This window comes from Uranotaenia lowii, chromosome 2 (assembly GCF_029784155.1).
Source record: "Uranotaenia lowii strain MFRU-FL chromosome 2, ASM2978415v1, whole genome shotgun sequence".
Classification (NCBI taxonomy): Eukaryota; Metazoa; Arthropoda; class Insecta; order Diptera; family Culicidae; genus Uranotaenia; species Uranotaenia lowii.
Window position 1 is genome coordinate 295,300,051 of NC_073692.1, and position 26,864 is coordinate 295,326,914.

The window sequence follows — 26,864 nt, forward strand, 5'->3', positions numbered from 1 at the left end:
GCTTAATCTGAACAAACCATAAGTTTGTCTTTACATATCAGCTTAACTTTTTCAAATCAAAGTTTTGGCTTTGAAAATGGATTTTTGAGGTGTCCAATAATTTGTGAATATTTGTGATAACGCTGTAGAATATCATATTTTTTATATATCACAAGAGTTTAAACTTATTTATTCGTTAAATCGTTAATTAACAACTATTGAAAATTCAAAAGTAATAGCTCGGTCGGATGGCAGAAAACCTTAGCGATATCCATAGTTGTTAACCAATTTTAATAATAACTTAAAGGATTTACAAAAATAACTCTTATTTTCAAGTTGCCTCTACAGTTTACAGTTTAACATGCAAAATGTCTATCAGATCTAAATGTTAACATTAAAACGCGTGCGCATATTGTTGACATGTGGTAAGAACGCACATTAAATCCTACTTTCCACTCTATGAATCATAACTCAACAGAGTAAAAAAATTGTAAACAAACCAGACAATTGAGTAATCGTTCCGGGCATTGCCATATCAGATCAAAAGAGAGGGCCTCCCCGATGTTTGTTGGAGATAAAAATTGCATTATAGGTTTTGAAATCTGCCGATTTTAAGGCAGCGCGACGCGGCGCGCAATCATAAAAAGGTGTACAAAACAAAGCATAAATCATGTTTGACAATGCCGATCGTCGTTCGTGGTGGCCGGCGGTTGGTGATAATTGAAAGGTTGTCACGGTAATTGTAACAAATTGGCCACTTCCGGACCATGGATGGTGTAGACATAGGTTTTAAGCAGAACAAACCGTTGTTATGGGTTAATTGAATATGGTGGAGTAGGGAAAGCACTTCGTTAGCTTCTAATGGAACGGGAAGTTCAACGGTCATCACCACCGTCGACGGCATCTTAGATACTTGTATTAGAATAGAAATGCGTCGCTTTTCCCTTGACGGACGTCGTGTTGACATTCTCTTGGTACACATTTAACAGTCGCTCCTTACGGTTCAATGGCTGTACATTTTTGCTGTTGACTATATGGATTTAAATTAACCCCAATTAAGTCTGTCGTTTAGAATTGCTGATTAACAAGGCAGCGAACTGCAACTGTCCCCATCAGCAATGTCCGCTCCCAGGGACGGCGCACTTGAACCTAAACTACCGACTTCTGTGCCAAGTTCGATTGGATTGTAAACAAACCCGTGTTATCATCGACGATTGGCGTCCACTGAAGAAGTAACAAAGGTGAAACTTACCTTCGAACCAAGCTGCCAATCTACTGGTGACCTGCGACTGCCACCATCTGGTCGATGGAAGCAACCAGTCGGCAGAAGTAGAAGCCGTTCCGGAGGAGGGAATCGCTTTCAGCATCAAACACCTTCACACGGTTCACCTTTAGAAGACACGACTAACCGCACCCAGTGATAATGATATCATTGAACAATCACCACAAGTTTTCTTAACAGATATAACTTAATCTCTGTGCCTTGAAGCTGTTCTACACCGATTTTACCCGATGGAAGAAGTGAAACACTGCTGCTCGATGACTTAATTTTGCCATCAGACATCGTCCTACTGCGTTTGCGATAATCCACCCGGGGGCTTCAGATGTGTTCGTGAAAGGTTTTGTTTATATTCGAATGCTATAAAATTTCACCGGGTCGCTCAAATTAGATCCAGTTTGCTATAACGAAACTCTAAATGCTCAAAAGATAGCACCACTAGACGCGGTTTTTAGTTCGTTTATTTTTTGCAAGAGGGCAGCAGTCAAAACTGATTCACTGCACTTTTGCCAATCGTTAGGTTAGGAATTCAAAAAAATAGATTCCTAAGTACCTACACCCAAAATAATCTGCACGTAGCTGCTACGTGAAAAACTACATAATTTTTATCCAATTGATTTTCACGTAACTTGTACGAATAAAATAAGTAAACGCTCCCCTAATAGGAATTTTGCTTGGTGAACATCACGTACAAATTACGTGAATTTTTAGTGAGTTCAACGTGAAGCGATGACGAAAGCTGCGTGAAATGAGTTTAGTAAATGAATGATATTTTGATCTTTCCTATTTTTTTTTCGTTTTCAATAACGGTGAATAAAAATGAAAACAATTTAAATTTTATCGTAAATAAAATTTATTTTAACTCTTGATTACTGTTATCACACACGTGCACTGTCACTAAACTTCATTCATTTTTATAACAACAATATCGGGATCTCTTGCTGATGAGTATTGCAGAATCCTGTGGAAATTGAAAAATAATTAATAATAAAAACACATTTATTAAAATAATAATAAGTTTACCTTGTAAGGATGATGTGATTATTTCCTGTTGCCATAAATGGACATAACATGTACATATTGGTTCCGGTAATTGCCTGGCTGGGGGGAACCGGGCACGGCTGAATTCCATCCGGAGCCGTTTGACTGCATTCATGACTACAAAAAAAAAATCACCGCCATCTCAGTAATCTTCCAGACTAGAATCGTCTTTCCGTTCTTCCTTACGTTGCTGAGGTTTCCAATTGTGCTACTTCTTCTTCTTCTAGAAAAAATTAAGAAGTTTACGATGATATGGATCCGGCTATCGATGCAAGACCAATTAAATTTACCTGAATTAGTATTCGCCAGCCAGCTACGAAAAGGCCACATCCAAATGTCGATACTGCTCGTCTTCCGACCTCTTTCGATTATCCGCTGCCACTTTTACACAACATAAAATCAAGTTGGCTAGCTAACAATTCCATTTCCCAATAAGAATTGACCACTACACCCACGAGAAAACAGCAAAAAACTGATTTCAACTCATCCACTTAGACTTTACGTGAAATTCATGTGTGAGATATATAGAAAAACAGTATTTACTACAAAGCACACGTAGAATCGATGTGATGCATCAAAAGCTCCGTTTACGTGAAAAATCCCGTAAATTTAATTTCTATATTATTTTGGGTGTATATTTTTTTGGGAAAAAATTGAATTGCTTTTCAGTTTAATTGATTGTCTAAAGATCACTAAAGTTCTAGGAATTTATGTACATCATTGTCTTGGAGCCGTTCAGATACCACGTGGACAGAAACATGAGATTTTTGACCCCCTCTTCCCCCTCCATGGACAAGCGTGGACATTTAGCGAACCCCTACCCCTCTCCCGGATGTCCACGTGGACAGATTGAAAAAGTTTTTTTTTCTAAATTTAATTTGACAGTTATAAAACACTTCTATTTGCCTTTTTGTTATTTAAATGGCTGATTTTGAAAAAAAAAACGAATAAGCATTTCTTGATATTAAATAATTTTAAATTTCTAAATTATCAAATTTATCACTTGCTTTCAAGTGGCTACTAATTATTTAAACTTAAACTCGAAAGCTTTGTAATTTTAAGATTTTGATTCAAACATCTTAATATTTATTCACCCTGAGAAAATATTTTGGAAGCAAGGCCACGTGGACATGAACCAAACCCCTACCCCCCTCTCCTTATGTATAGCATAATCAAAAAGTGGCCTTACAAAACAGTCCAAATAAAATATTGTTAATGTTTCCCATAAAGCTTATTTTCTCAGAAATAAAACAAAAATATAAAAATATTTTAGGTATAACAATCAGAATCATTAATGAAACAAATTAAACGCGAGCACAAAAAAAAACTTGTAAAAGTAGTATGCCTTCCAATAAAAGTAGTTTGTAAAAACATGCTATAATAGCTCTAACCGTCCGGTAGAGGCGCTGCTGATAACTGGAGTCTAGTTGTATCCATTTAACTCCTTTTGAAACGTTAATCTCGAAGTTACTCTTCCAACTACAAATCAACTGTGGTATTGCTGAAACCCCTTCACTCACCATCGGATGGGAGGGTGGTAAAAAGTAATGCGCAGCCGGTAGGATTCGAACCTACGCTCCCAGAGGGAATCTGATTTCGAGTCAGACGCCTTAACCACTCGGCCACGACTGCTTGGTCGGAGAGCTGGGTGCCCAAAATTGAACCGTTTCTTGGACGTTTAACACCCCTCTCGATTCCTTTTAACCCGTTTGTTGATTTAATACTCTCTCTTTATCAAAATGAACATTCTCAACGAAACGCCTGGGAGAGAGCGAGTAAAGTAAAACATGCCGCATGGCTATGGCCATGCGGTCGTAATGCAACGTTCATCACCATGCGAATGGTAGGTAAACTACACGCCAGCTGAACCATCAGGAAACGGCAGGGCAACTGTTGTCTCGTCTGTCTGCGCTCTGCCTCAGCAGTAAAACCGAAAGTCGTGCTGCGTTGTTGTCGGTCGTCGGCAAAATTCTCAACCAGCAGCATTGCAAAGACCAAATCAAGAACAAGGAACATGGCAAACAAGTTTCCTTTTTCGGGACTCATTGTCGAGGGATATTGTTTGTTTTTAAGTTATTCGGGTGGAATGGGCCACTCCGTGAGTATAATATCTCGGAAAAGGTACAAAGGGAATGCTTCTCTGATTCTTTGTTCCGTTTTTACAGGTTTCTTGCCTCGTTTGGATCAGACTTGTTGAGCTTCCCTGCAACAGAAGATGATAGCCAGTGGGGCCTTCAACATCCATCAACCGGTCGATTTCACGCTGTGACTGATCCCCACGAGTAGGTTGGATCATCCTGTTTGATCTGTCTCGTTGGATCTGTAGTGGCACTTGTCACTCACTGGACAAGACATCTTTGTTGAAAGCAGACCCCAGGACAAATATTTATTCTCGAAACTCGATGAACCGTCCCGACAACCATTGCTGGTAATGAAAACATTTCAATTGACTACCTAGTGTCAGACAAATTTCGCACAAGCACGAGAAATCCGCTGCTTTCCTATATGAACAAGAAGGAATACAGGGTCGAATCAGAGCGTCGGATTCTGTGGAACGTCGAGAATCTCCCACGCAACTGGGCCAGGTTTGACGCATCACCTAGCTAATGGAACGTGACAAAACTGGGAGGCCAAACCCTCAGCAGCAAGCGGGCGATGAATAATGCCCCCCTCAAAGTCAATTCGACTCGAGTAGAGCGTGCAAATCAACAATGAACGCTGCTCGCGAATCCTTGGAGAATCCGTTGCCTGTTGATCTGTTTTGCTTGAAATAACCAACGAGGAGAGCACTGCAAATATATTAATTACCAAACACACGCAGTCATGGAATAATGCACAAACATGGACGGATAAGTCACCAGGAAACCTTGTCCCCGGGGTTTTTGTCCTTCAAAAAGTAACGTATCCCCCCGTCTGGACATTGTCGGTCACGTGCAGTTATACATTTTGAACAGAGTAAGGCTACGCTGTGAAACAGATTATTGCTCGCAGAAGTGATAACGATTCTTGTTTAAAAAATACAATTCTTCAAAGAAAGTACCCTAGACAGGCGCAGAGGGGAAATGCGTTATCGCAATTGCATTATGTATACAGAATGCGTAAGCTACGATGCAGTTTGCTGCTATCAGTTGAGGACGGAGGAAGAATTCCATGAAGCTGTTTTTTTTTATATTCATCTTATCAGTATGTGGCGACGGCCGTTGACAGTTTTCTTTCGATTTCGAAGACTTTTTTCTAAATAAAAAAGGATCTGAATGACACGTGTGGGTCAGATGATTGTCAGAGAATTGAAAACAGTTAGCATTTGAAATTTTAAAAAATACTGAACTGAATTTGCTGTAAAAAAAATCTGTTTTCAAAATTGGCCATCACATATTTCAGAGATAATTTCGTTTCCCAATTCAAAAACTTTTATATTTCGAGCAATTATATTAGATGAGTGAATGTTTATTAGCAAAGTTTGGTAATTGCAGATAGTCAACTTATCATTTCAATTCGTTTTGAAAATTGAATTCTATTAAAAGTAAAACATAGTCGTTCCAGCTTGGTTCAAGCAAAGCAAACAAGTAGGTAATTATTCATTCAATATAAATGCTTTTAAATAAAAAATGCGTGTTCAAGGCTTAACTTTTATTTCTATTTAACGTAACAAGGAACAGCGGGGCAAGTGCAAATTCGAGGCTAGAGCAAACGTTCAACATTTCTCTGTTACAAATTAATTTAAATTTAAAATTCTTCTAAAAATTGTTTTTCAGGCCCACACAAACAATCTGACATAGATAAACTAAACTTTATTTTAAATTATTCACTAAAAATACTGCACTGTTTGATTAGGTACAAACAAATTCAAGTACGTATTCGTATTAGATATTAACAGTGTGTATTTGTTTAGCATATTTTGGCTTAAAAAGAAAATTCAATTGATTTAAATCCGATTTTTCGTTGAAAAGTAAGTGTTTGGGATTGATATTCAAGTGGCAGCAGAACATTTATGATAAATTTTCAATACACCCTGATAGTTATGAAAATAGTACACCTTCAGGTCAGGTAACATCAGCCTTTTCAGAAAGTTCATCTCCCAAATGGTTCAGCATTACATAAGAATGGTCAGAAGGGGTATCCAAAGTGTTGTATCTGAAGCGGATATTCAAAATTCCGTTTCCTTGGTAAATGAAGGTCTTTTGCTTAAAACAACAGTCAGCAAAAATGGAGAAAGCAAAACGGGCAAAGTGTAACCTCAAAATTTTTTTCACAAAAGTACCGTTTCTTTTTCCAACATTTTTTTTTTATTTTTCACTTTCAACGAGAATTTTCCTTGAATTCCGATTATGCGTGAAAAATATTAGGATAATTCCAATGAAAGTATCAAAAGAAACTTACCCACTGCCATCTTCCAAGTTGTTTTGTGCAAACAATTTCGGATCCTGGTGAAAAAGTTCATATTTTAGACATTTAACTTAACACTTCTTCACTAAAATGGCTAAAATTAACCATTTTTCTCTAAAACTGAACATAATAAATTTTTGCGTTTGAACTAGTTGTTTTGTTGTTGTTGTTGCGGTTTGACGTTAATGGCTTGAGGAGCGTTGCCTCATATACGCCAGTGGCTGATTTTTGTCTAGATGACGGGCTTGTTACGTATTAACGCTATATTTTAAGTCTTGTCATATGTATAAATTTGAGGATGTTTTTCATTTCTTCTTCCTTAAGTTCGTCTCTGCCTTTAAGTAGGTCGGGTATGTTTTGAGCATTCCAGTTGAAATGGTTTCTAATGTGCGTGTATTTAACGCATCTAAAGAGAACGTGTTCGGTAGTGTTATTCTCACCACATAATTCGCAGGATCCAAAATCTGATAGTTTCATCTTGGCCAACCAGTACTCGGAATAGTCGTGTCCGGATATAATTCTATTGAGTGTTCGTATTTCTTCACCATTGAATGATGAGTTCCAATACCATGGTTTTAATGGAAAGCAATTATAAAGTTGGAAGAACTTTAGTCCTTTTCCTGATTCTAAGGCTAGTTTACGGTACCATGTGTTGTTAGCTTCAATGTTTTGGTGTTTGTAGTGTCGTATTGCATCGCTGAGTAGTAGTTTATTGACCAGCACCGCGTTGCTGGAGACTCCAAACTTAGCTAGGGAGTCAGCTTTTTCGTTCCCACAGAGTCCTACATGTCCGGGGATCCACTGTAGGGTGGTCCTTGTTTTTGACATGTTAGAGCAAATCTCTTCAGTTAAGCTGTTCCATTGAAGAGAGTCCTGGTGCATCTGTAACAGTATACATGCCGTTTGGGAGTCGGTAAGTATAACCGTATTTTGCTGCTGTTTGTTTTTAACTATTTCATCAAGTGCAACTTTTATGGCTAGTAGCTCAGCACCCATAATACTGGTTTCATTTTCGATTTTTAGACTTATCTGTAGATCTGTTTCCTCTACATAGATCCCGATGCCACATCCCGCTTCTGTTTTAGAGGCATCTGCACGCAGAGAAAACTTGGATTTTGATACAAAACAAAACTGACTTTGATTCAAAACATTCAGTTTTTTGAATCAAAATCCTGTTCTCTTTGAATCAATGAATTATCGTTCTGATTCAAATGAATAATTTTTGAAAGAAAGAATTAATTTTTTGAACTGAATAATTTCGGACTTTGATTTCAAACAAATTCTTTGATTCAAAAGAAATTTGTTCAATTGCACATTTCGTTAAAAACAAAGTAAATTTTCTTTCAACCAAAGAGAATTGTTTTCAACAGAAAGGAATAATTTCTTTAAATTAAAATTTTAAACTTAGAAGATATTTTGGATTGAGCAAGAACCGAATTTCGAATAAAGTTTGTCCGGTTGTGTTGAAAATCAAAACTAGTGAATCAGAGATAGCTTTAGGAGGATTCAGGATGAAGAATGGTAAGTGTGTGTTAATCCATTAATCAAAAAGTGAATGTTTAAGATTTTATATAAACTCTTGCATTACAGGACCACGGCAGATTCCGCCCCAAATCCAGCGGTCTGGTTACCCAAGTAACCATAAGCACTAAAACATAGCCCTTAATCAACACTATATTCCCATATATAACTCTGTATTAATGCTTGTTTTGCACTATATGCGTAAATAATGCAGATTTAATGCTAAAAAGGCGAAATAGCGGGCTGATTAAATGCTATCACAACATAGCCTTTAATAAGCATTACAAATGCTGAGTTAGTGCACCATCAAAACGTCATTTTTCGCAAGCCGTTTAAAAGCATTAACAATGCATACTTAGGACATCGTTTGTTTACTTAATTATTATTTTTTGAATAATTAAAATGAACAAAAATCAAAAGAATAATTAATTATTATCTACAACATCAATCAATATGCTGAATGGAGAATTATGCCTGCTTAATGAATTCTTCTATGAAATAAGAAGTGAATATAATTGACATATGGATTACATTTGATGAGTCTCGAACCGAGGATCCCGCAGCAGCCTTTATCTTTCCTTGCGCCTTTACCATTTCGACCACTCTTGATGCTGATAAGGTGGATGAAAAAAACCCGTACTTCAAGTACTGTCCGGGTCACACCACTCTTAATGCTTGTTCACATTGTAGAGTAGCTCTATATGTGCATATAGTGCTATCATTAGTGCTAATTTTCTTTATTGCTTCTATGCATTAATAATGCTTATATAAAACTTATAGCATTATTAATGTTGATATAATGCCAACTTGCATTAGAAATGTTAATTTCATGCTAACCTGCATTAGAAATGTTGATTTAATGCTGATTCAGGGTTTTGGCTTAATGCTTATGGTTACTTGGGTATCTTTGGCCCGATCTTCAGCGGTAATCACCAGTTGGATGACCACTATTGAGCGACCCAAGAAGAATGCACTCAGGCCAAAATTAGGACCAAAATTATAGTGAACCAGTGTCAGTGTTAATGTTATGAATAAAAATGAATTTAAAATGTAAATTCTTTCTTCTTATTATTCAAAATATTCCTAATAGGAACTTCGGGACAACAGAAAATATGTCTTCCAATTGGAATAAAAGGAAAATGGTTCAATGAACCAATCCTTTTAAATCTAAATCTAAATTATATTGTAGCAAACGAGAACAACTTTGCATCAAATGGAACTGTTTTTTGTTTCAAAGCATTAATATTTTGATTCAAAGATTTTTCAAAAGAAAAATTCTTTGAAACAAAGGAAAATGCCTTTGAATCAAAGGAATTTTTATTTATCCCAAATTCAAAGGAAAAAATCCTTTGTTTTTGCGGCACTTTCCTTTGAAATAAAAAATCTTTTCGCTGCGTGTGTATATACTTTTCTCCATAAACAGTATTCTGAGTTGATTACGTTCAGAGCTATTTGTCTCATGCTATTGGCGTTCATGTTTTTCTTACGGATTGGTATTCCTGCGAGTTCAGTTCGGATATCTATGGAGGAACTGAAGGATTTCTGGACAAACTCATATACATTGGAGAGTTCATGTGCATTTTCGATGTATACCTGTTCCATGTAAGAGTAAAACCTTTTTTCTTTTATGTCGCTCAGATTTAATTGTGTCAGTTGTTCATATATTACGTCCCTTTTAGCGAAATGTACTGTAATCCGTTTCTTTGTCCAGTGGTAACGTTTTAAATAGAGTGGACCTTCGTTGGCAAGTGCACTTAGTGTGTTAATCGGCGTTGTTTTCGAACAACCAGTGGCTATTCTTTGGCACTGTCTTTGGGTGATTTCAAGACCATCTTGACTCGTTTTTGGTGTGTTTCCATATATTGAGCTCCCATATGATAAGAATCCTCCATACAGGGCTTTATGGAATCGTACCATAACCGTTGGAGTTGCGCCTTTTCGAATGCTTGATATAATTTTTAGCATATTCTGTCTATGTTTCACCTTTTGGTTCAGTTCACGGATATGTGTTCCAAATGAAAGTTTTCTGTCTATTGTGATTCCAAGATATTTGTGATACCGTACTGTCTCTATCGGATTTCCTTGTAGGGTTAAACCAAGATCAGTACTACTTAGTGTGAACAGGATAGCTTTCGTTTTTGTTACGTTCAGTTTCAGGTGTAGTTTCTCACTGTTTTGGGCAAATTTATCTATCATCATTTGTGCTCTTGTTTTTGCCTGATCCAAATTCTTCCCTTTAATGATTAAGGAGAAATCATCGGCAAATTGTGCCATGGTTACTTTTTCGGGATTTATATCATCGTGAAGGGTTTTCGTATAAATATTAAATAACGTTGGTGATAATACATCACCTTGTGGGAGTCCGTTGGAGATAACAGACGTGACTTCCCCTTGGTCTGTCAGTGTCACCAACCTTCTATTAATCAGAAAGTTCCCGACCCAAGTAATAATATCTTTTGTGAACTCCATTTTTAACATTGTGTCAAGCAATATATCAATGTTTACCAAGCTGAATGCATTGGTGAAATCGAAAAAGACTGCTATATTAACTTGTCCTTCTCTTTTGTTTTTCATGATGGTGTTCGTCACGTATTCAAGGCAATCTTCTGTAGATTTTCCTCGTCTGAAGCCAAATGACAGAGTAGGCAATATCTGTTTGGATTCTAAGTGTTCGTGGATTCTGTTGAGGACGGCTGAGTTTACAGATTTGGTTATCGTGGAGAGACAAGCTATCGGTCTATATGACTTTACGTCGGAAGGTTCTTTTCCTGGTTTGAGGATTGGTACAATTTTAATTGTTTTATAGTTGTCTGGAAGATGGCCCATACTATAAAAATTGTTTAATTCGTTCACTATTTGTGATTTTGCACTTATGAACTAGTTGTTTTGATGCGCGTTTTCAGAACAGTGCTGCCGATTTATTGTTTTGCTGCTTCCGGTGAATTATCTACACTCAAAATATTCTTTTTATTAATCGTACCTGAATTCTACTGCAAGCATGTGTGATTTCCACCTATGTATTTATACATTGTATGTAAATGTTTCAGGTAAATCTAATAAAGAAAAAGATCTGAAAACGTAAATTGAAATGAAAATGTAAGGTTTTAAAAAGTGTTTCATAAGCACTATTTATTTCAACTAAATCTGATATGCTTTTTGAATGTGAAATCTGAATATTTATGAAATAAAAAAATAAATCTGAATCTGAAGTTTGAATCCGCAATCTGAAATCAGCATTCTGAATCTGAAATCTTTTTGTAAATTAATTTTCGGCATATCGGTGAAATGTATATTCTTGGAGAAAGAATATCAGAAATGAAACTGATGAAGATGGGTAGAAAAGTGAGAAGAAATGCTTTTTCGCTCTTTTCAACATCTGTAAATTTTCTTCTCACTATTCTATCCATCTTCATCAATTTCATTTCTGATATTCTTTCTCCAAGAATATACATTTCACCAATATACCGAAAAATAATTTACAAAAACTTAATTAACGGTGGTTAACTTATCTTAAGAATCTGAAATCTGGATCTGAAATCTGAATCTGAAATCTGAAATCTGAATCTGATATCTGAATCTGAAATCTGAATCTGAAATCTGAATCTGAAATCTGAATCTGAAATCTGAATCTGAATCTGAATCTGGAATCTGAATCTGAAATCTGAATCTGAAATCTGAAATCTGAATCTGAAATCTGAATCTGAAATCTGAATCTGAAATCTGAAATCTGAAATCTGAATCAGAAATCTGAATCTGAAATTTTTCAGATTCAGATTTCAGATTAAGATTTCAGATTCTGATTTCAGATTCAGATTTCAGATTCAGATTTCAGATTCAGATTCAGATTTCAGATTCAGATTTCAGATTCAGATTTCAGATTTCAGATTCAGATTTCAGATTCAGATTTCAGATTCAAATTTCAGATTCAGATTTCAGATTCAGATTCATATTTCAGATTCAGATTTCAGATTCAGATTCAGATTTCAGATTCAGATTTCAGATTCAGATTTCAGATTCAGATTCAGATTTCAGATTCAGATTTCAGATTCAGATTTCAGATTCAGATTTCAGATTCAGATTTCAGATTCAGATTTCAGATTCAGATTCAGATTTCAGATTCAGATTTCAGATTCAGATTTCAGATTCAGATTTCAGATTCAGATTTCAGATTCAGATTTCAGATTCAGATTTCAGATTCAGATTTCAGATTCAGATTTCAGATTCAGATTTCAGATTCAGATTTCAGATTCAGATTTCAGATTCAGATTTCAGATTCAGATTTCAGATTTAGATTTCAGATTCAGATTTCAGATTCAGATTTCAGATTCAGATTTCAGATTCAGATTTCAGATTCAGATTTCAGATTCAGATTTCAGATTCAGATTTCAGATTCAGATTTCAGATTCAGATTTCAGATTCAGATTTCAGATTCAGATTTCAGATTCAGATTTCAGATTTCAGATTCAGATTTCAGATTCAGATTTCAGATTCAGATTTCAGATTCAGATTTCAGATTCAGATTTCAGATTCAGATTTCAGATTCAGATTTAAGATTCAGATTTAAGATTCAGATTTCAGATTCAGATTTCAGATTCAGATTTCAGATTCAGATTTCAGATTCAGATTTCAGATTCAGATTTCAGATTCAGATTTCAGATTCAGATTTCAGATTCAGATTTCAGATTCAGATTTCAGATTCAGATTTCAGATTCAGATTTCAGATTCAGATTTCAGATTCAGATTTCAGATTCAGATTTCAGATTCAGATTTCAGATTCAGATTTCAGATTCAGATTTCAGATTCAGATTTCAGATTCAGATTTCAGATTCAGATTTCAGATTCAGATTCAGATTTCAGATTCAAATTTTAGATTCAGATTTCAGATTCAGTTTTCAGATTCAGATTTTAGATTGAAAATTTAGAATTCAGATTCAGAATCAAAATTTAGAATTCAGATTCAGATTCAAAATTTAGTATTCAGATTCAGAATCCAGATTGGATTTCAGCTTGTTTACAATCGCCTGCGTAATGCGCTTATGCGTAAGGTGTGCCTATACGCATGAACACTCTCGACCGTTTCCAGCACTGCGGTTTTTTAATATTCTACTCTCGCTCTCTTTTTCTCATCACTTCCTCTCTTTGATTCCTGCTGCGCTGCAGCGGATGCCTGTCTGATTGGTCACTTTCTACCAGAAATATTCTCCCGAAGAGAAAACCATCGTCAGAATTGCGTGTAGAGGGAAGAACAAAGATGAAAGATCGCTAGTAGGAACGACTGACGATCGCGCTTGACTTAACCAAACCTCAAACCAACTGAACAACTTCTGTTTGGCTGGATCATCGGTCGATCGCCGCAAAACTTACGAACAACTGCCGGTAGTCGCTTTAGTTCTGCGCCACGCTTCACCCGGATCGTTTCGAGTTTTTTTCTGTTGTCGCTCTCTTCGTCGGATCGTCGTCGATGGAAGTTTCGTTGTTGTTTTGAAGTTTTCGTCGACTTTGGGGACGCGCGATCGGTTGATTAAAAAATTGAAAAGTTTGTTTTAGGGTCAACTCAGGTTGCTAATCATCATCCGGTGTTATCAATCGGCGGCGATTGCATAAATGGAGGGGCTAATCGAATAATAAGTTTTTGTTGTGATTCCGGGACCGGAATCGCGTCCTCTTCGACCGGTTGGTTCTTTGTTTTGGTTTTCGTTTTCCGTTTCGTCGAGCGCGAGAAGGGTCGGTCGATGCCGGTCAAAAGTGGTCCCTGTTCCATATTTCTAGGGGAAGAAGGAAATACGTGCGCTTGCGCTTTGAAATTCGGTGTCACCACGATTGAAGGCCGGCGACAAAGGCCGATATTATTTGTTGTGTCCTTTTATTGGCCACAACGACTGTGTTTTGGTCACGGAGAAAAGTGTTACAACAAGTGCTAAATTGAAGGCTTGAAAGCTGATACTCGACGCCAAAATCAATTTAAATTCTCGTCAGCTCAAAATTTGCCATTGGCGCCAAAATAGTCACGGTTGGGGTTCGTTGATGGAGCAAAATTCAGTGCGAAAGTGTCAGTTAGAAATTTTGAAAACGTAAACAGAAGTGTCCGTCGTCGATTCGTGAAGTGGATTCCCCCGAGAGACGGCGATTCCTCAGCAGATGATTCACCGCGTGGTAACGGATTATGCGCACTGTCCCCCGCCCCCGGGTCCGGATCTAAAGAGCTGAAGCGTTTTGTGAATGAAAGTAGCGTATAGTAAACTCTTCAGCGAGATTCACCTTTTTTCTTAGAAGTCTGGCGTTCTCTGAGCAGACGACGCCAACAGTCTGGCCCCGCCAAGCAGCCGCGCCATCGTCATCCCCCATGTATGTCCCCCCGCCAAGGAAGATCGTAAATTTCCAACCAGGAAGTTGACCATCTCAACTGTGTCTCTTAACCCCAATAGCAACGGCAAAAAACCCTCGTACATTCAGAGTGTGAATTCAGGCGCCAGGGTCCTGGATGCGTGGAGCCTTTCAATAGAGTTCGACCGAAATAGCTCCGGGGGCCAGGTAAGCTCGAGAGTGCAGGAAACTCCGCTCGCACGTCCCGCATCCGTCCAAATCTAAAGGACAAGAAGAAAAAGTAAAATTAAAATCAGCAGAAGAGTAATAAAATTGAAATATATGCTCGCGGAACCCGTCTTTTCCCGGAGCTCCCTCCCAACGTGTGGCCGAGTAGTGTCCAGAAAATGTGCGAATCGTGTCTTGAAATCGTATGAGATGCGACAACATTAATTAAAATTGTCGAGAGAAAAGTGGCGCGCCGTCACGCGGAAGGTGTGTTGCTCATATGTTGAAAGCAAGAAAAAAGCAACAGAGAAATAAGTGAAGTCAGTTATACACAGTAAACGAAAATTACCGAGTTCGGTAATTTTTTTACCGAAATCCTAACATGTGTAAATCGTTAAACTGTTCGGTAATTTTTTCGGTAAAAAATAAACGAACATCGGTAAATGAAGAGTCGATTTACCGATGTTCGTTTATTTTTTACCGGAAAAATTACCGAACAGTTTAACGATTTACACATGTTAGGATTTCGGTAAAAAAATTACCGAACTCGGTAATTTTCATTTACTGTGTAGTGAAAAAAGGGTTCAACAGTGGTTTTGTAGTGCAAAAAAAATCCAATCAAAAAGAGTGAATCGAAGAGTGTTTAGCTCAAAAGTGGGTTTGGGTGGCTCCTGAAATGAAAGCTTTCGCAGAAAGAGGTGGGCGTCTGTTGCCGCCGGTGAGGAAAGGGCAGTTCCTGACCTCGGCGTCTGTTGCCGTCATCTGTTGCTGTCTCAGTGGCGGCATTTGGATTGAAATAGTAGAAGGAATGCCGAGCTCATCCTCCGGGACCAGATCCAGCAGCAGCAGGTCGTGGGATTTCGATGATAATGTGGTAAGTGACGTGAGTCAAGCAAGTTCAAGGATTCGACGATCGGTGGTACGGGTTTCATGGTTTCAAGGATATGGTAATCAGCGGGAATTTAAAATGCTATCTGAATATAAATTCTTTTCACATAGTTCTAATAATCAGGTTTCCGACATTCAGTTTGTGTTTGGGATTTGGAGGCAAAATTAGTTAGAAAAAATATTTTACCTCACGAATTTTCAGTGGTTTTGTCATTTCCACAGTAATGTGTCTAACAGGGGGGTGACAATCTGGTTCTTGCGAACAAGAATCTTTTTCTTTTTTTCTATCCATCGGGAGAAACGTTTATGGTGTTTTCCTCTCAAAGCAGTACAGAGTTGAAAAAGTCAAAATTTCAACGAATGAGGAACCAGAATGATTGATGTGTAAGTGTGCAATCATTCATAATTCTCTAGGATTTGACATCTAGTCCGGTTCCTTGACAGCAAAATGTCAGGTGTGTTATGGGCCCACAAAATCGTGGGCCCGTAATTTTGATGGTTGTCAAAATCAATGACAAAGGATGGGGCTGTCACCCCCCTGGTGTCTAATTCTTCTTTTGATTATGATATAGGATTCTTACCTTTTATGGTTTTTTTTATTCTGATTTAAAACTTTTACTGTTGATTGTGATAAATTATTCTAAGCACTTCTAAGCTCTGATATTTGATAAAGGGTGATACGGACAAAATTTGGTCAATATCAACTTGACGTATTTCTTTCAATTTTGCATTCAAAAAACCTGAACACCCCTCATTTTGAAGGTGTGTGTGTGTAGAATTTTGCTCCTATTTTGATTTTGGAATTCACTCTTCAGTTGTCAAAATGCCGTCCAAGGAAGAAGAGCAGCGTATCAAAATTTTGCTCGCGCATTGCGAAAATCCGAGCTACTCGCACGCAAAGCTGGCAAGATCGCTCAAAGTTGCCAAATCAACCGTTACAAATGTAATTAAGTGTTTGGGGAATGTTTGTCGACAGCCAGGAAGTCTGGATCGGGGGGAAATCGAAAACCAGAAGCCGCTGAGACGACAAAGAGAGTTGCCGGTAGTTTCAAGCGAAACCCTACCCTTTCTCTCCGAGATGCCGCAAATAAGCTGGGTGTTTCGTCTGCAACCGTGCATCGAGCCAAAACACGAGCGGGACTATCGACTTACAAGAAGGTGGTGACTTCAAATCGCGATGATAAACAAAATATGACGGCCAAAGCGCGATCCCGGAGGCTGTACACGACGATGCTGACGAAGTTTGACTGCGTGGTAATGGACGACGAAACCTACGTCAAAGCCGACTACAAACAGCTTCCGGGACAGGAGTTTTAAACGGCAAAAGGAAGGGGAAAGGTAGCAGATATTTTCAAGCACATGAAACTGTCAAAGTTCGCGAAGAAATATTTGGTTTGGCACGCCATCTATACCTGTGGCTTGAAAAGCAGCATTTTCATAGCTTCCGGGACTGTCAACCAAGAAATTTACGTGAAAGAATGTTTGAATAAACGTCTGCTGCCTTTCCTGAAGAAACACGATTGTTCCGTACTGTTTTGGCCGGATTTGGCATCTTGCCATTACGGTAAAAAGGCCATGTAGTGGTACGCCGCCAACAACGTGCAGATGGTTCCCAAGGACAAGAACCCTCCCAACACGCCAGAGCTCCGCCCAATTGAGACATAGTGGGCTATTGTCTAGCGGAACCTAAAGAAGAGCAAAAAAACTGCTAAGGACGAGCAGCAGTTCAAGGCAAACTGGCTTTCTGCGGCGAAGAAGGTGGACAAGGTAGCTGTAAAAAATATGATGGCAGGGGTTAAGTGTAAGGCCTGGCAATTCGGATTTGGAAAAGCGGAAGCCTAACTGAATATTTTTCCTGAATTTTATACTAATTAAACTTGAAAAAGAAATTTAATTTGATTTTTTAAATAAACGATTTCACCGATTTACACGCTTTTTTCCTTGACCAAATTTCAACCTTATCACCCTTTATATTGCTTGAATCTGAAATATTGACAATATTACTTTAATCAGCAGTTCTTTTTTTTTTTAATATTTTTCAGAAACGGCAACCGGTGTTGTCGTGAGTCGTCTTAAAAATTAGTTCGGATGCGTGGGAGTGTGATATGTTACAGTAGACAGAATCGATTTTTGAATTTCTCAAACCTTGGGGTCTTAAAAGTTTCGTTTTCACAGAAGAAACAAAAATGGTGTTGATTTTTCAGTACGAAATATTAAATTTTCGCATACAAACCTTAAGGGGGGGGTAGGGTCTAACACTTTAAAAAAATCGATTTTTTTATTTTTTTATTTTCTTATTGTAAAACATTTCAAGAATGTTGTGTCAAATTTTCAAGTCAATTGAAGCAAAACTGTAGAAGTTATAGGCCTTTATCTCCTCCTATCTAATACTGCAAGAAAGCAAAAGCAGAAACTTCAAACGCGTTTTTCTCGAAAGCACATTTTTAAAGTCCGTGGACATCGTCATTTGAAAACTACTTATCCGATTCTTTTCAAATTTGGAACATATTTTCTACATATAAAATACCAGACCCCAACGTTTTTCTTTTTTGATTTTTTTACTTTGGGGAGATTTTAGAGGTGAAAAATGGCGGATTTTTAAGTGAAAAATCGTAGTTTTTACTTCAAACAGCCACAAAAATTTCATAAAAATATTTTTAAGTTAAATAAAAACGTTGGGGTCCAGAAAAACATCTATTAAAAATATTTTGCTCTGATTTTTTGAGTTCAGATGATTCTGTGCTGAGATACAGTGTCCACCGCAAATCCTGTTTTCTAAAAGGCATCCTCGAAAATGCTCCGTCACCGGCTCATTTTTCAATATTTTTCTACGAAAAAATTACTAAATGTTCTTTTAACAATACTTTGTATAATGCAAAAAATTTGAATACATTTGTTTGAACGATAGCTCTAGAAAAAAATCGTGAAAATGGTGTTTTTTTATACCCGTTAGACCCTACCCCCCCCTTAAAGTAAACGTTATTCAAGAATTCTGCAAAAAATCATGGATGCCTTTTTATCACAACGAAGCTTTTTAGACCCCAGGGTTTGAGTAATTCAAAAATGACTCCAAATTGACTCAGTCTAATGTTACAGCTAACATTTAGCGGTGAATCAAATTTTGATTTCAGTTCTAGTCGATGCCATTTAGATAGATTAATGAAAATTACAGATTTTACAGGTTCATCGGAAATACCTATTTTTATAGCTCTTTTTTTCTAACGGCCTTTACGAGTTTTTGCTATGATTTTTCGAAATTCGATCACCTTTTAAAGGGCAGTTTGAAACCGTTTTTCATTCAAACGTTGTACTTGATGACACCTTAATACAAATGTGGACTTATAAGCAATTCGGCTTAGATCACAATAGGGGTGCCACAAGTTTAATTATTCAACTTAAACATTTCCCTGTAATTTTATCCTTGTTACTAATCTTTAACACATATTAACTATTCTTTTTCCATCTTCGCCTTAACGTGCTTTGATTTTCGTAAAAAAAAGTGACAACATCGGTTGAAATACGTGTCAAATCAGCCATGCATATGATTGGCTATTTCAACTTTATTTTCAGTCTGATTCAACCAGGCTTTGATTTTCTTCTGAGTCTTATGTATAGTTCAAACAAGTTTCAAAACAATAGATTTTTTTATTCTTCTCACATTTATTCGTCAATCGCAGACCTGGTAGAGAGACAAAAATGTCATAGAAATTTATGATAAAGACGAAGTAATGTTAAAGCAAAATTATGCTCACACGATTGAATGCATTGAAACCGTTCAGATGAGTTTGCGAGAGCGCGAACTTTTTTAATATACGGAATCATTCCGTTGCAAATAGTTAGTTAATAGTTTTACCTTCCAAACTTACATACTTTTAAGAAATTTGTTTGCTAATTTTTCTCGAGCGATATTTAAATAATATCTGCCAGTGGGTTGGCCGCTTTCCGCTAAGTAGGGGAGATAAGCGCATAACGAGCTCCCGGGGCATAGTAAGCGCTCATCTTTTCTACAAAAGTACGTATTGCATTAGATAAATTTTCATGAGGATAAGTTTCGTACTTCCTATAGTATACATTTTTCAGCAAAAACGAAATCTTCTTGTCATCTTTTCAGAAATATTTAAAAAAAAAACTTCTAGGTTCTCAAGTGTCGATCATATTTAAATTTTTGAGCACCGAAAAATAAGCTTTTATGTTGACTTATGTCATCTTGATCTAAAATGTACGCACTGCAACATGATGTATACATTGTTTCCAATTTTAAACATCATTGAACTTTTGATTTTTCACTACAATCAATTTTAAAAGGCGTTTTCACTTCAACTTGTTGACTCGGGGCGAACAGAGCACCAATGATCGGGCACGATGAACATTTTCTGCCGTAGAATCTTGCAGCAAATTCAATTCGATGAAGTCAACTGAATTATAGAGCTACAGCTGGACTAGTTTACATCTGACGATTTGGCCTATTGGTAAGGTGTCGGAGAGGTAATCAAAAGACTAGAGCTCGATTCCTGGTCGAGGTGGTTTTTTTTTCATTTACTATTCATGAACGGTTATCGAGTTGAATTCCTTTCTAGATTCTAAATACGGCAGAAAACGCTCGTCGTGTTCCGATTAATGGTGCTTATACGTGCTTATACTGCCCCATGGGAGGTTCTCATTATGCCCCTACCGTGACTGATTTTCAGCTTTCGGCAAAAATGCATTTTTCTCCTTTTTTTTCTTTAGGAAAAAGACTTTTTCAGTTTCTGAACACGAAATAATGATTTAATACACATATTTTAGCAGTTTCCTATAGTTAAATGAGCGTCCTCCTTGAGGTGGCCATTAGGTCCTTATTTCTCCTATTGGAAAAAATGCTCCATCTGAAATAAAAATGAAAATTATTAGTTTCTTTAACGGAATGTCTTTATCTCTTCTAAAAAATCTAAATTCTAAATTCATCGCTGGAATACGGAGTCAAACAAATTTCGCGCGCCACGTCAAAAATAAGCACAACTCCATATGTCAATAACATCATTTAATAGGAATTTTCTCTGGCTACAACTTTGTAGAAGGCATCAAAGTGATACAAATTGAAAGAAAAGAGTTAGAATGTCACACACAGAGTGATTGTAATTCCATTTGAAAAATCTAATAAATCTTCTCATCACTGATTGTACCAAGACCAGAAATAGTATTATACCAACTTAGTTACTGATTGTAGGGATGGTTTATTTACGTTAGAAAATTAATATTTTACATAAATTTGTTCAGGATGATCTGAATCTGTGGGGCACCACAACGATGGTAAAGTGTCATATATAGAACAAAAATAAATTTCAACTTTTTGTTTATGTTTGATTGCTTAAGTTAGCGTTTTTGAAGGCATTCATGTATGAAAAGTGAGATCGATTTAAGTTTTCAAGCCAAAATACAATAATATTTAATAATATACAATAATATATAAATAAAAATAATAAATAATATATAATATATAATACTTTTATTTGGAAATATTCTCTCTATTCACTTTAGGTTGTCAGATCTTAAGTCATCAGGCATTAAGGCAGTAATAAGAAATTAAATAATACAAATATTCAATAAGTTGGAAAAACATTGAAAAAAAGCTGGCATGAAACAAACTTGTATACAATCTACATTGCAAAAAATTTAATAATCCACAAAATTTAGATAAAAAAATTGTAAACAACAGGTGATATAGTTCTCATCTACAGTTTGGCTTTCGTTCATTCAACTGTTTGAATTCTTGAAGAATTTATCAAATTTTGGTTCAAATAACCTTAAACTGTAATTTTTTCCACCTTCGGAATTTTCGGAAAAATCGGAGTGACAAAGAAGTATTGAGTATGTGTTCCGGAATAATCACACTCCATAAATGCCCATTACTTCAGATTATCCTGATCAAATTTATGTAAAATATTGATTTTTCAATGTTCATAAATCATCCTGAACATTTAAACACCCTACAATCAATAACTGAGTTGGTAGAATTCCATTTCTGATCTTAGTACCATCAGTGAAGAGAAGTTTTATTCGATATTTAAAATGAAATAATAATCACTCTGTGTGTGACATTCTAACTCTTTTCTCTCAATTTGTATCACTTTAATGTCTTCTACAAAGTTGTAGCCTGAGAAATTTCCTATTAAATGATGTTATTGACATATGGAGTTGTGTTAACGCTAAAGGTAAGACAAGCGTTTTCACAGTGAGTAGTAAGATTTTGTGTTTGAAAAAAATCATTAAAAATATTCAAAAATTTTCAAAAAAATAAATTGTTCTAGAGCCCCCGGTGGATTGTTTGAAATTAGGCTCAAGTGAAAGGGTGTTTGTTTTTCAGCAATGAAGACCAAGTGATGCAAAAATCAGCAAGACGAAGAACTGATGCGTTATCAAATTACCGGTGCCAAAGAGAGGACGTCCTAGTTTTGGCTACCCCATCCGAGTCAAACATACAAAATGCGGAAGGGGCATTCGAAATTGCAAGTGTGCCTTCTCCTCTAATGGGCTACTGAAGTGTAAACTTCCGAAAACAGAAGCTAACAAAGATAGTTTAATGGGTAGAATTTCAGCACACGCCTTGATGGGCACCCAGAGAGAGACAGAAAGGAAAAAGGGGTACACGAACCCCCTCCTAAATAAAAGGGTTTGTACGGACGGAAGCAGGCCACAAACTAAATGCGGAGACAAGCTGTGAAGCCATCAGGTTTGTTTACAATAAAAAAGCCTACAGGCAGGGGAGAGGCTGCTTGTCTCAATGATGACCCAATAAACACAATGTTTAATGACCGTCTAAAGCTGACAGGCCCATTCCGGAGAGCGTGTGTGCCCTCTGGATGTTGTTGGGGAGTGTTTTGCGAATAGTTTATTCTCATTAGGCTTATTTTAGAAGATATCTCTTATTTAAAAGCTAATCTGTGTATAACGAGAAGCGTTTGTTGGCTCGAAAGGATTCTCTATCCGTAGTCTTCTAATCAACTTAAACATTCAATAAACTTTGCAAAACAATTCGTTTCACATGCCAAGGAACCGCTCCTTATTAAGTAGGGACGAACGAACTCTTCCCCGCCACACTTGAGTGGAAGGGCGATATCATCTTTCAGTCATTCCGACCTTTTTGCTGCCATGTGGCCCATAAATGCATGCATGTTTGAAGTCCGGATCGGGTTCAAACACTCCCTTCTTTTTTCCCATTTATAACTCCACTCAGTTAAAAGTGCTTCAACAGCAAATCCATCAATTATGGTCGAGAGAGGGGGTGGTGCGTTCATTCTGCGGCTGGCCGGCTTAATTAATTGCGTTGAACTTGAAAACGTCACGGGCATCTCGAATTTAAACCGCCAAACGCTTGACATTGAGTTGGGAGTGGAAATGAAAAAAAATATAAGCATATCTTTATCAGGGTCATTGAAAATTATCTGATGGTAATGAATTTTTATACGCACAGACGTTGAAAAGAGGGAGGGGGAACGGGCGTTGCAGGTCAGCGGCGCTTGCATGTAATTAATTAGGTTAAACAATTGTCACCAGGATTGTGGCATATGGCGGTTCCATCGCAAAACTGAAATTTCAGTTCAAAATTTACAATTTGAAAAGGATAATTTTAATTTAAAAACTAATGTTCCTAATTTGATCAGTCAAAACTCAAGACTGATGTTTTCACAGCTTAGATTTATGATGATCGATTAATTCGCAGTCGAGAGTAATAAAATTGGCAGAAGGCGCCAGTTTTATGGCTTTGATTTAATCCCCTCGTCCTGTACACCACCTGTCGGCAGCATCTCATGGTCGTATCGATGAATACGGAATGATTTATGTTCCCACGGGCCAAGAATGCATATGATCGATCAATGAACATTCTCGTGCCTGTTTTGGGTTTCATTCCAGTAGACGATGTTTGAAACCAGAAGTTGAATCTTACCTCGCAATGGTGATAACCATATTCGGCTAATCTTGAAATCAAAGCGTTTGAACTTAAATTGATTTTCAAAAAATTTAAAAATATGAAAGCTCCAGGGGAAGATGGGATTTTCTATATTCTTATTAAAAAGTTGCCTGAAAGCACTTTAAATTTTTTAGTTAAAATCTTCAACAAATGTTTTCATTTGGCTTATTTTCCCAATAAATGGAAAAATGCCAAAGTAACTCCAATTTTGAAACCTGGAAAAAGTGCTTCAGAGCCTTCAAGTTATCGGCCAATTAGTTTGCTTCCTTCTTTAAGTAAACTATTTGAGAGAGTTATTTTGAATAGAATGATGATTCACATTAATCAGAATTCTATTTTCCCTGATGAACAATTTGGTTTTCGTCATGGACATTCTACTACACATCAACTTTTGAGTGTAACTAATATGATTAACGCTAGCAAATCTGAAGGTTATTCAACTGGTGTTGCTCTTCTTGATATTGAAAAAGCTTTTGACAGTGTTTGGCACAAAGGTTTAGTAGCTAAATTAGCTCGATTTGATTTTCCTGTATATCTCACCAAAATTATTCAGAATTATTTGACTAGCCGAACCTTACAAGTAAGCTATCAAAATTCATGCTCTGAAAGGACACCCATTAGAGCTGGTGTCCCTCAGGGTAGTATACTTGGGCCAATCTTATACAATATTTTTACTTCTGATCTTCCTGATGTACCAGAAGGAAAAGGTAGAAGATTATTTGCTGATGACACTTTGCTTTCAGCGAAAGGTCGAAATTTACGGGTGGTACGCAGTAGATTGCAACAAAATTTAAATTCCTTTTTGAATTACTTGAAAATGTGGAAAATTTCTCCTAACGCTTCCAAAACTCAACTTATTTTATTTCCCCATAAGCCAAGAGCAAATTTTTTAAAACCTAATGAAAATCATTCCATAACTTTTAATGGGGTTTCATTAGAATGGTCTGATCACGTGAAGTACTTGGGACTCACACTTGATCGGAATCTTACTTTTAAAAATCACATTGAAGATATTCAATCAAAATGTAATAAATACACTAAATCTCTTTATTCTCTCATCAACAGGAAATCCCGACTTTGCCTGAAGAATAAGATGCTTATTTACAAGCAAGTTTTTCGACCAGCGATAATGTATGCAGTTCCGATTTGGTCTAGCTGCTGCGCGACGAGGAAGAAAGCCATCCAGAGGATTCAGAACAAGGTTCTGAAAATGATTTTGCGGCTTCCACCTTGGCACAGCACCGAAGATCTTCATCGGATTGCAGGCATTGAAACTATCGAAGAGATGGCCAACAAAATAATCTCCAACTTCAGAGGCAAATCGATGCAGTCTTCCATCGCAGAGATTCGCTCTCTCTACAATTAGTTTAATTTTAGGATAGCTTTAGTTTTTAGTTTTAAGTTTAAAATATTTTTTACACTACAGGATGTTCTCCTTTATAAAAATGTTTGATTGCGCTCAGCAAATTTAAGTCAAATAAATAAATGTTAGTGATTATTTAACTATAGGGCTCTGAAAGTTCATTATTGAACTGAACACCTAATTTAATGTATTAATGTAATATAAATGTAATGATGAATTGGTACGAATAAAGATATATTTAAAAAAAAAAAAAAAAAAGCGCGACTAGTAGGAAATCCAATAGGAAAATTATTTTTTCTCGATTTGAAGCAGTGATTCCGGGTTTTAAGCACAATAGTACGAAGATCTGTCCGAACTTGTGATGATAAACTAAAAACTATCTTAATCGGCGAGAAAATTTTCATGAATTCTTAGTTCCGGCAAAAAAACAAGGAATTTTGTCGGTTCAAATTTCGGCATTCTTGCAATCCGGGTCGTGATTTGATGAGTTTTTGATGGCTCCGGAAAGAAAGGAGACGTTTCAAAGCATTATCAGATGTCGAGAAGTGATGATTTGTAGGGAATTTCAAAGTGACAGGTCGCGCCAGCATGACATACCAATGCAATGCAACGCAATCTTATTGGAACGTTGCGTTGCGTTGCGTTGCTAGTTGTTTCAGCATGACATCAGCCTAATGAACCAGTGACAGGTAAACTCAAATGACAATTTCAGCATGGTTGTCAAAATCACAGGAAAATCTCTAATTTCACAGAGTTTTGAGGAAATTTTCATTATAAATTTGTGTCACAGAATTTTGGAAATATTTACTGATTTTTTAATTTTGTACGATTTTCCACTATTTTATGTCAATGTACATATTGGCTTTCTATCTTTTATTTGGAAAAATATTTTAAGATTGGTAGTGTCAATTGAGTTTTTCTCAAGTAAAATGTAGAAAAGAACTTTTTTCATGACTTTTCAATGTAATCAATGGAAAAAGCCAACACAGATTTTTGGGTAAAATCACAGAAAATCAGAATTATTTTCCGCCAAAACACAGGATTTTTTTCGGCAACCTTGACCAAAAAGTTCGAAAAACCGCTACTTTTGAAATTTCGTCAGTGGAGATTTTCGAGCCAAAAAAGGTGCCCAATTCAGGCAACGACGTCTCGCTTGAAAAAATAACCATTCTTTATGTAAAAAATCACGAGAAATTCAATAGTCTACACCGCTTTTTGATAAAATGACTCTGAACGTCTCATTTTGACAATTTCTCCTATTTTTCTGGGTTTAAAGTTATAATTCCGATTATAGCAATTTACCTTGCAACAAAAAAGTCATAAAAACGATGCTTATTTATGTAAAATGTCGGCAGAACCATGGAATCACTGAAAAAACGTCCAAACCAATTTTCACAACTCAAACAAAGCTCAACAAACTGATGGATGCCAGTTCTTTTTCTTATAAGAATTTATAACCAAACGTTTGAGAAAACTGCTCCATTGATTTCAGAAGCCATTCCCTTAGACTTTACGTCAAATTCGTGTTGAAAAAAGTTAGTTACTCCGAATTCACGTAGAATCGATGGAATGCATCAAAAGCTCAGTCTACGTGAAAAATACCGTAGAAATAATAGGAATAATAGGAAGGATCTTTTAAGGGTGCACAAAACCATAATCCTAAACCGGATGTTGATTGTCCGATCGATGGCATCAAGGTAGGACACCATCGAGGCTACATCATGCCTACTACGACACTGCCACCGGTTCCCTCCCCGATCAGGAGGGAAAAACTAAATTATATCAAGATGAGATATTTTGATACTAATATTTTTCCTATCTAAATGAGTTATAATTCAGTACTCGTAGGATGTTAAAATATCTCAAATTATATCAAAAAGTCTATGCGATCATAGGTGAATTATATCAATTTAAGATATGCTCCTTAC

General features: G+C 36.7%; 2 protein-coding genes and 1 non-coding gene across 6 annotated transcripts in view; 1 reads left to right on the plus strand and 2 right to left on the minus strand.

Moving 5' to 3' along the window:
* The window catches only part of LOC129745579 (beta-glucuronidase), a 92,374-nt gene extending 90,838 nt beyond the window's left edge, over positions 1 to 1,536 (minus strand). The window contains exon 1 of the mRNA XM_055738728.1: positions 1,232 to 1,536. Within this exon, the coding sequence (XP_055594703.1) occupies positions 1,232 to 1,346 (115 nt within the window). The 5' untranslated portion in view covers positions 1,347 to 1,536. The remainder of the gene's footprint in view (positions 1 to 1,231) is intronic.
* A 2,313-nt stretch (positions 1,537 to 3,849) lies between these two features.
* On the minus strand, positions 3,850 to 3,931 carry Trnas-cga (transfer RNA serine (anticodon CGA)). Its single transcript has one exon. It is a non-coding gene; the product is annotated as a tRNA-Ser (tRNA).
* A 9,680-nt stretch (positions 3,932 to 13,611) lies between these two features.
* The window catches only part of LOC129745460 (matrix metalloproteinase-2-like), a 247,357-nt gene continuing 234,104 nt past the window's right edge, over positions 13,612 to 26,864 (plus strand). The window contains exons 1-2 of one of the 4 annotated variants that reach the window (XM_055738561.1): positions 13,612 to 15,057; positions 15,310 to 15,611. In XM_055738561.1, the coding sequence (XP_055594536.1) occupies positions 15,414 to 15,611 (198 nt within the window). In that variant the 5' untranslated portion in view covers positions 13,612 to 15,057; positions 15,310 to 15,413. The remainder of the gene's footprint in view (positions 15,058 to 15,309; positions 15,612 to 26,864) is intronic. The other 3 variants (XM_055738562.1, XM_055738563.1, XM_055738564.1) reach the window with 3 other exon arrangements.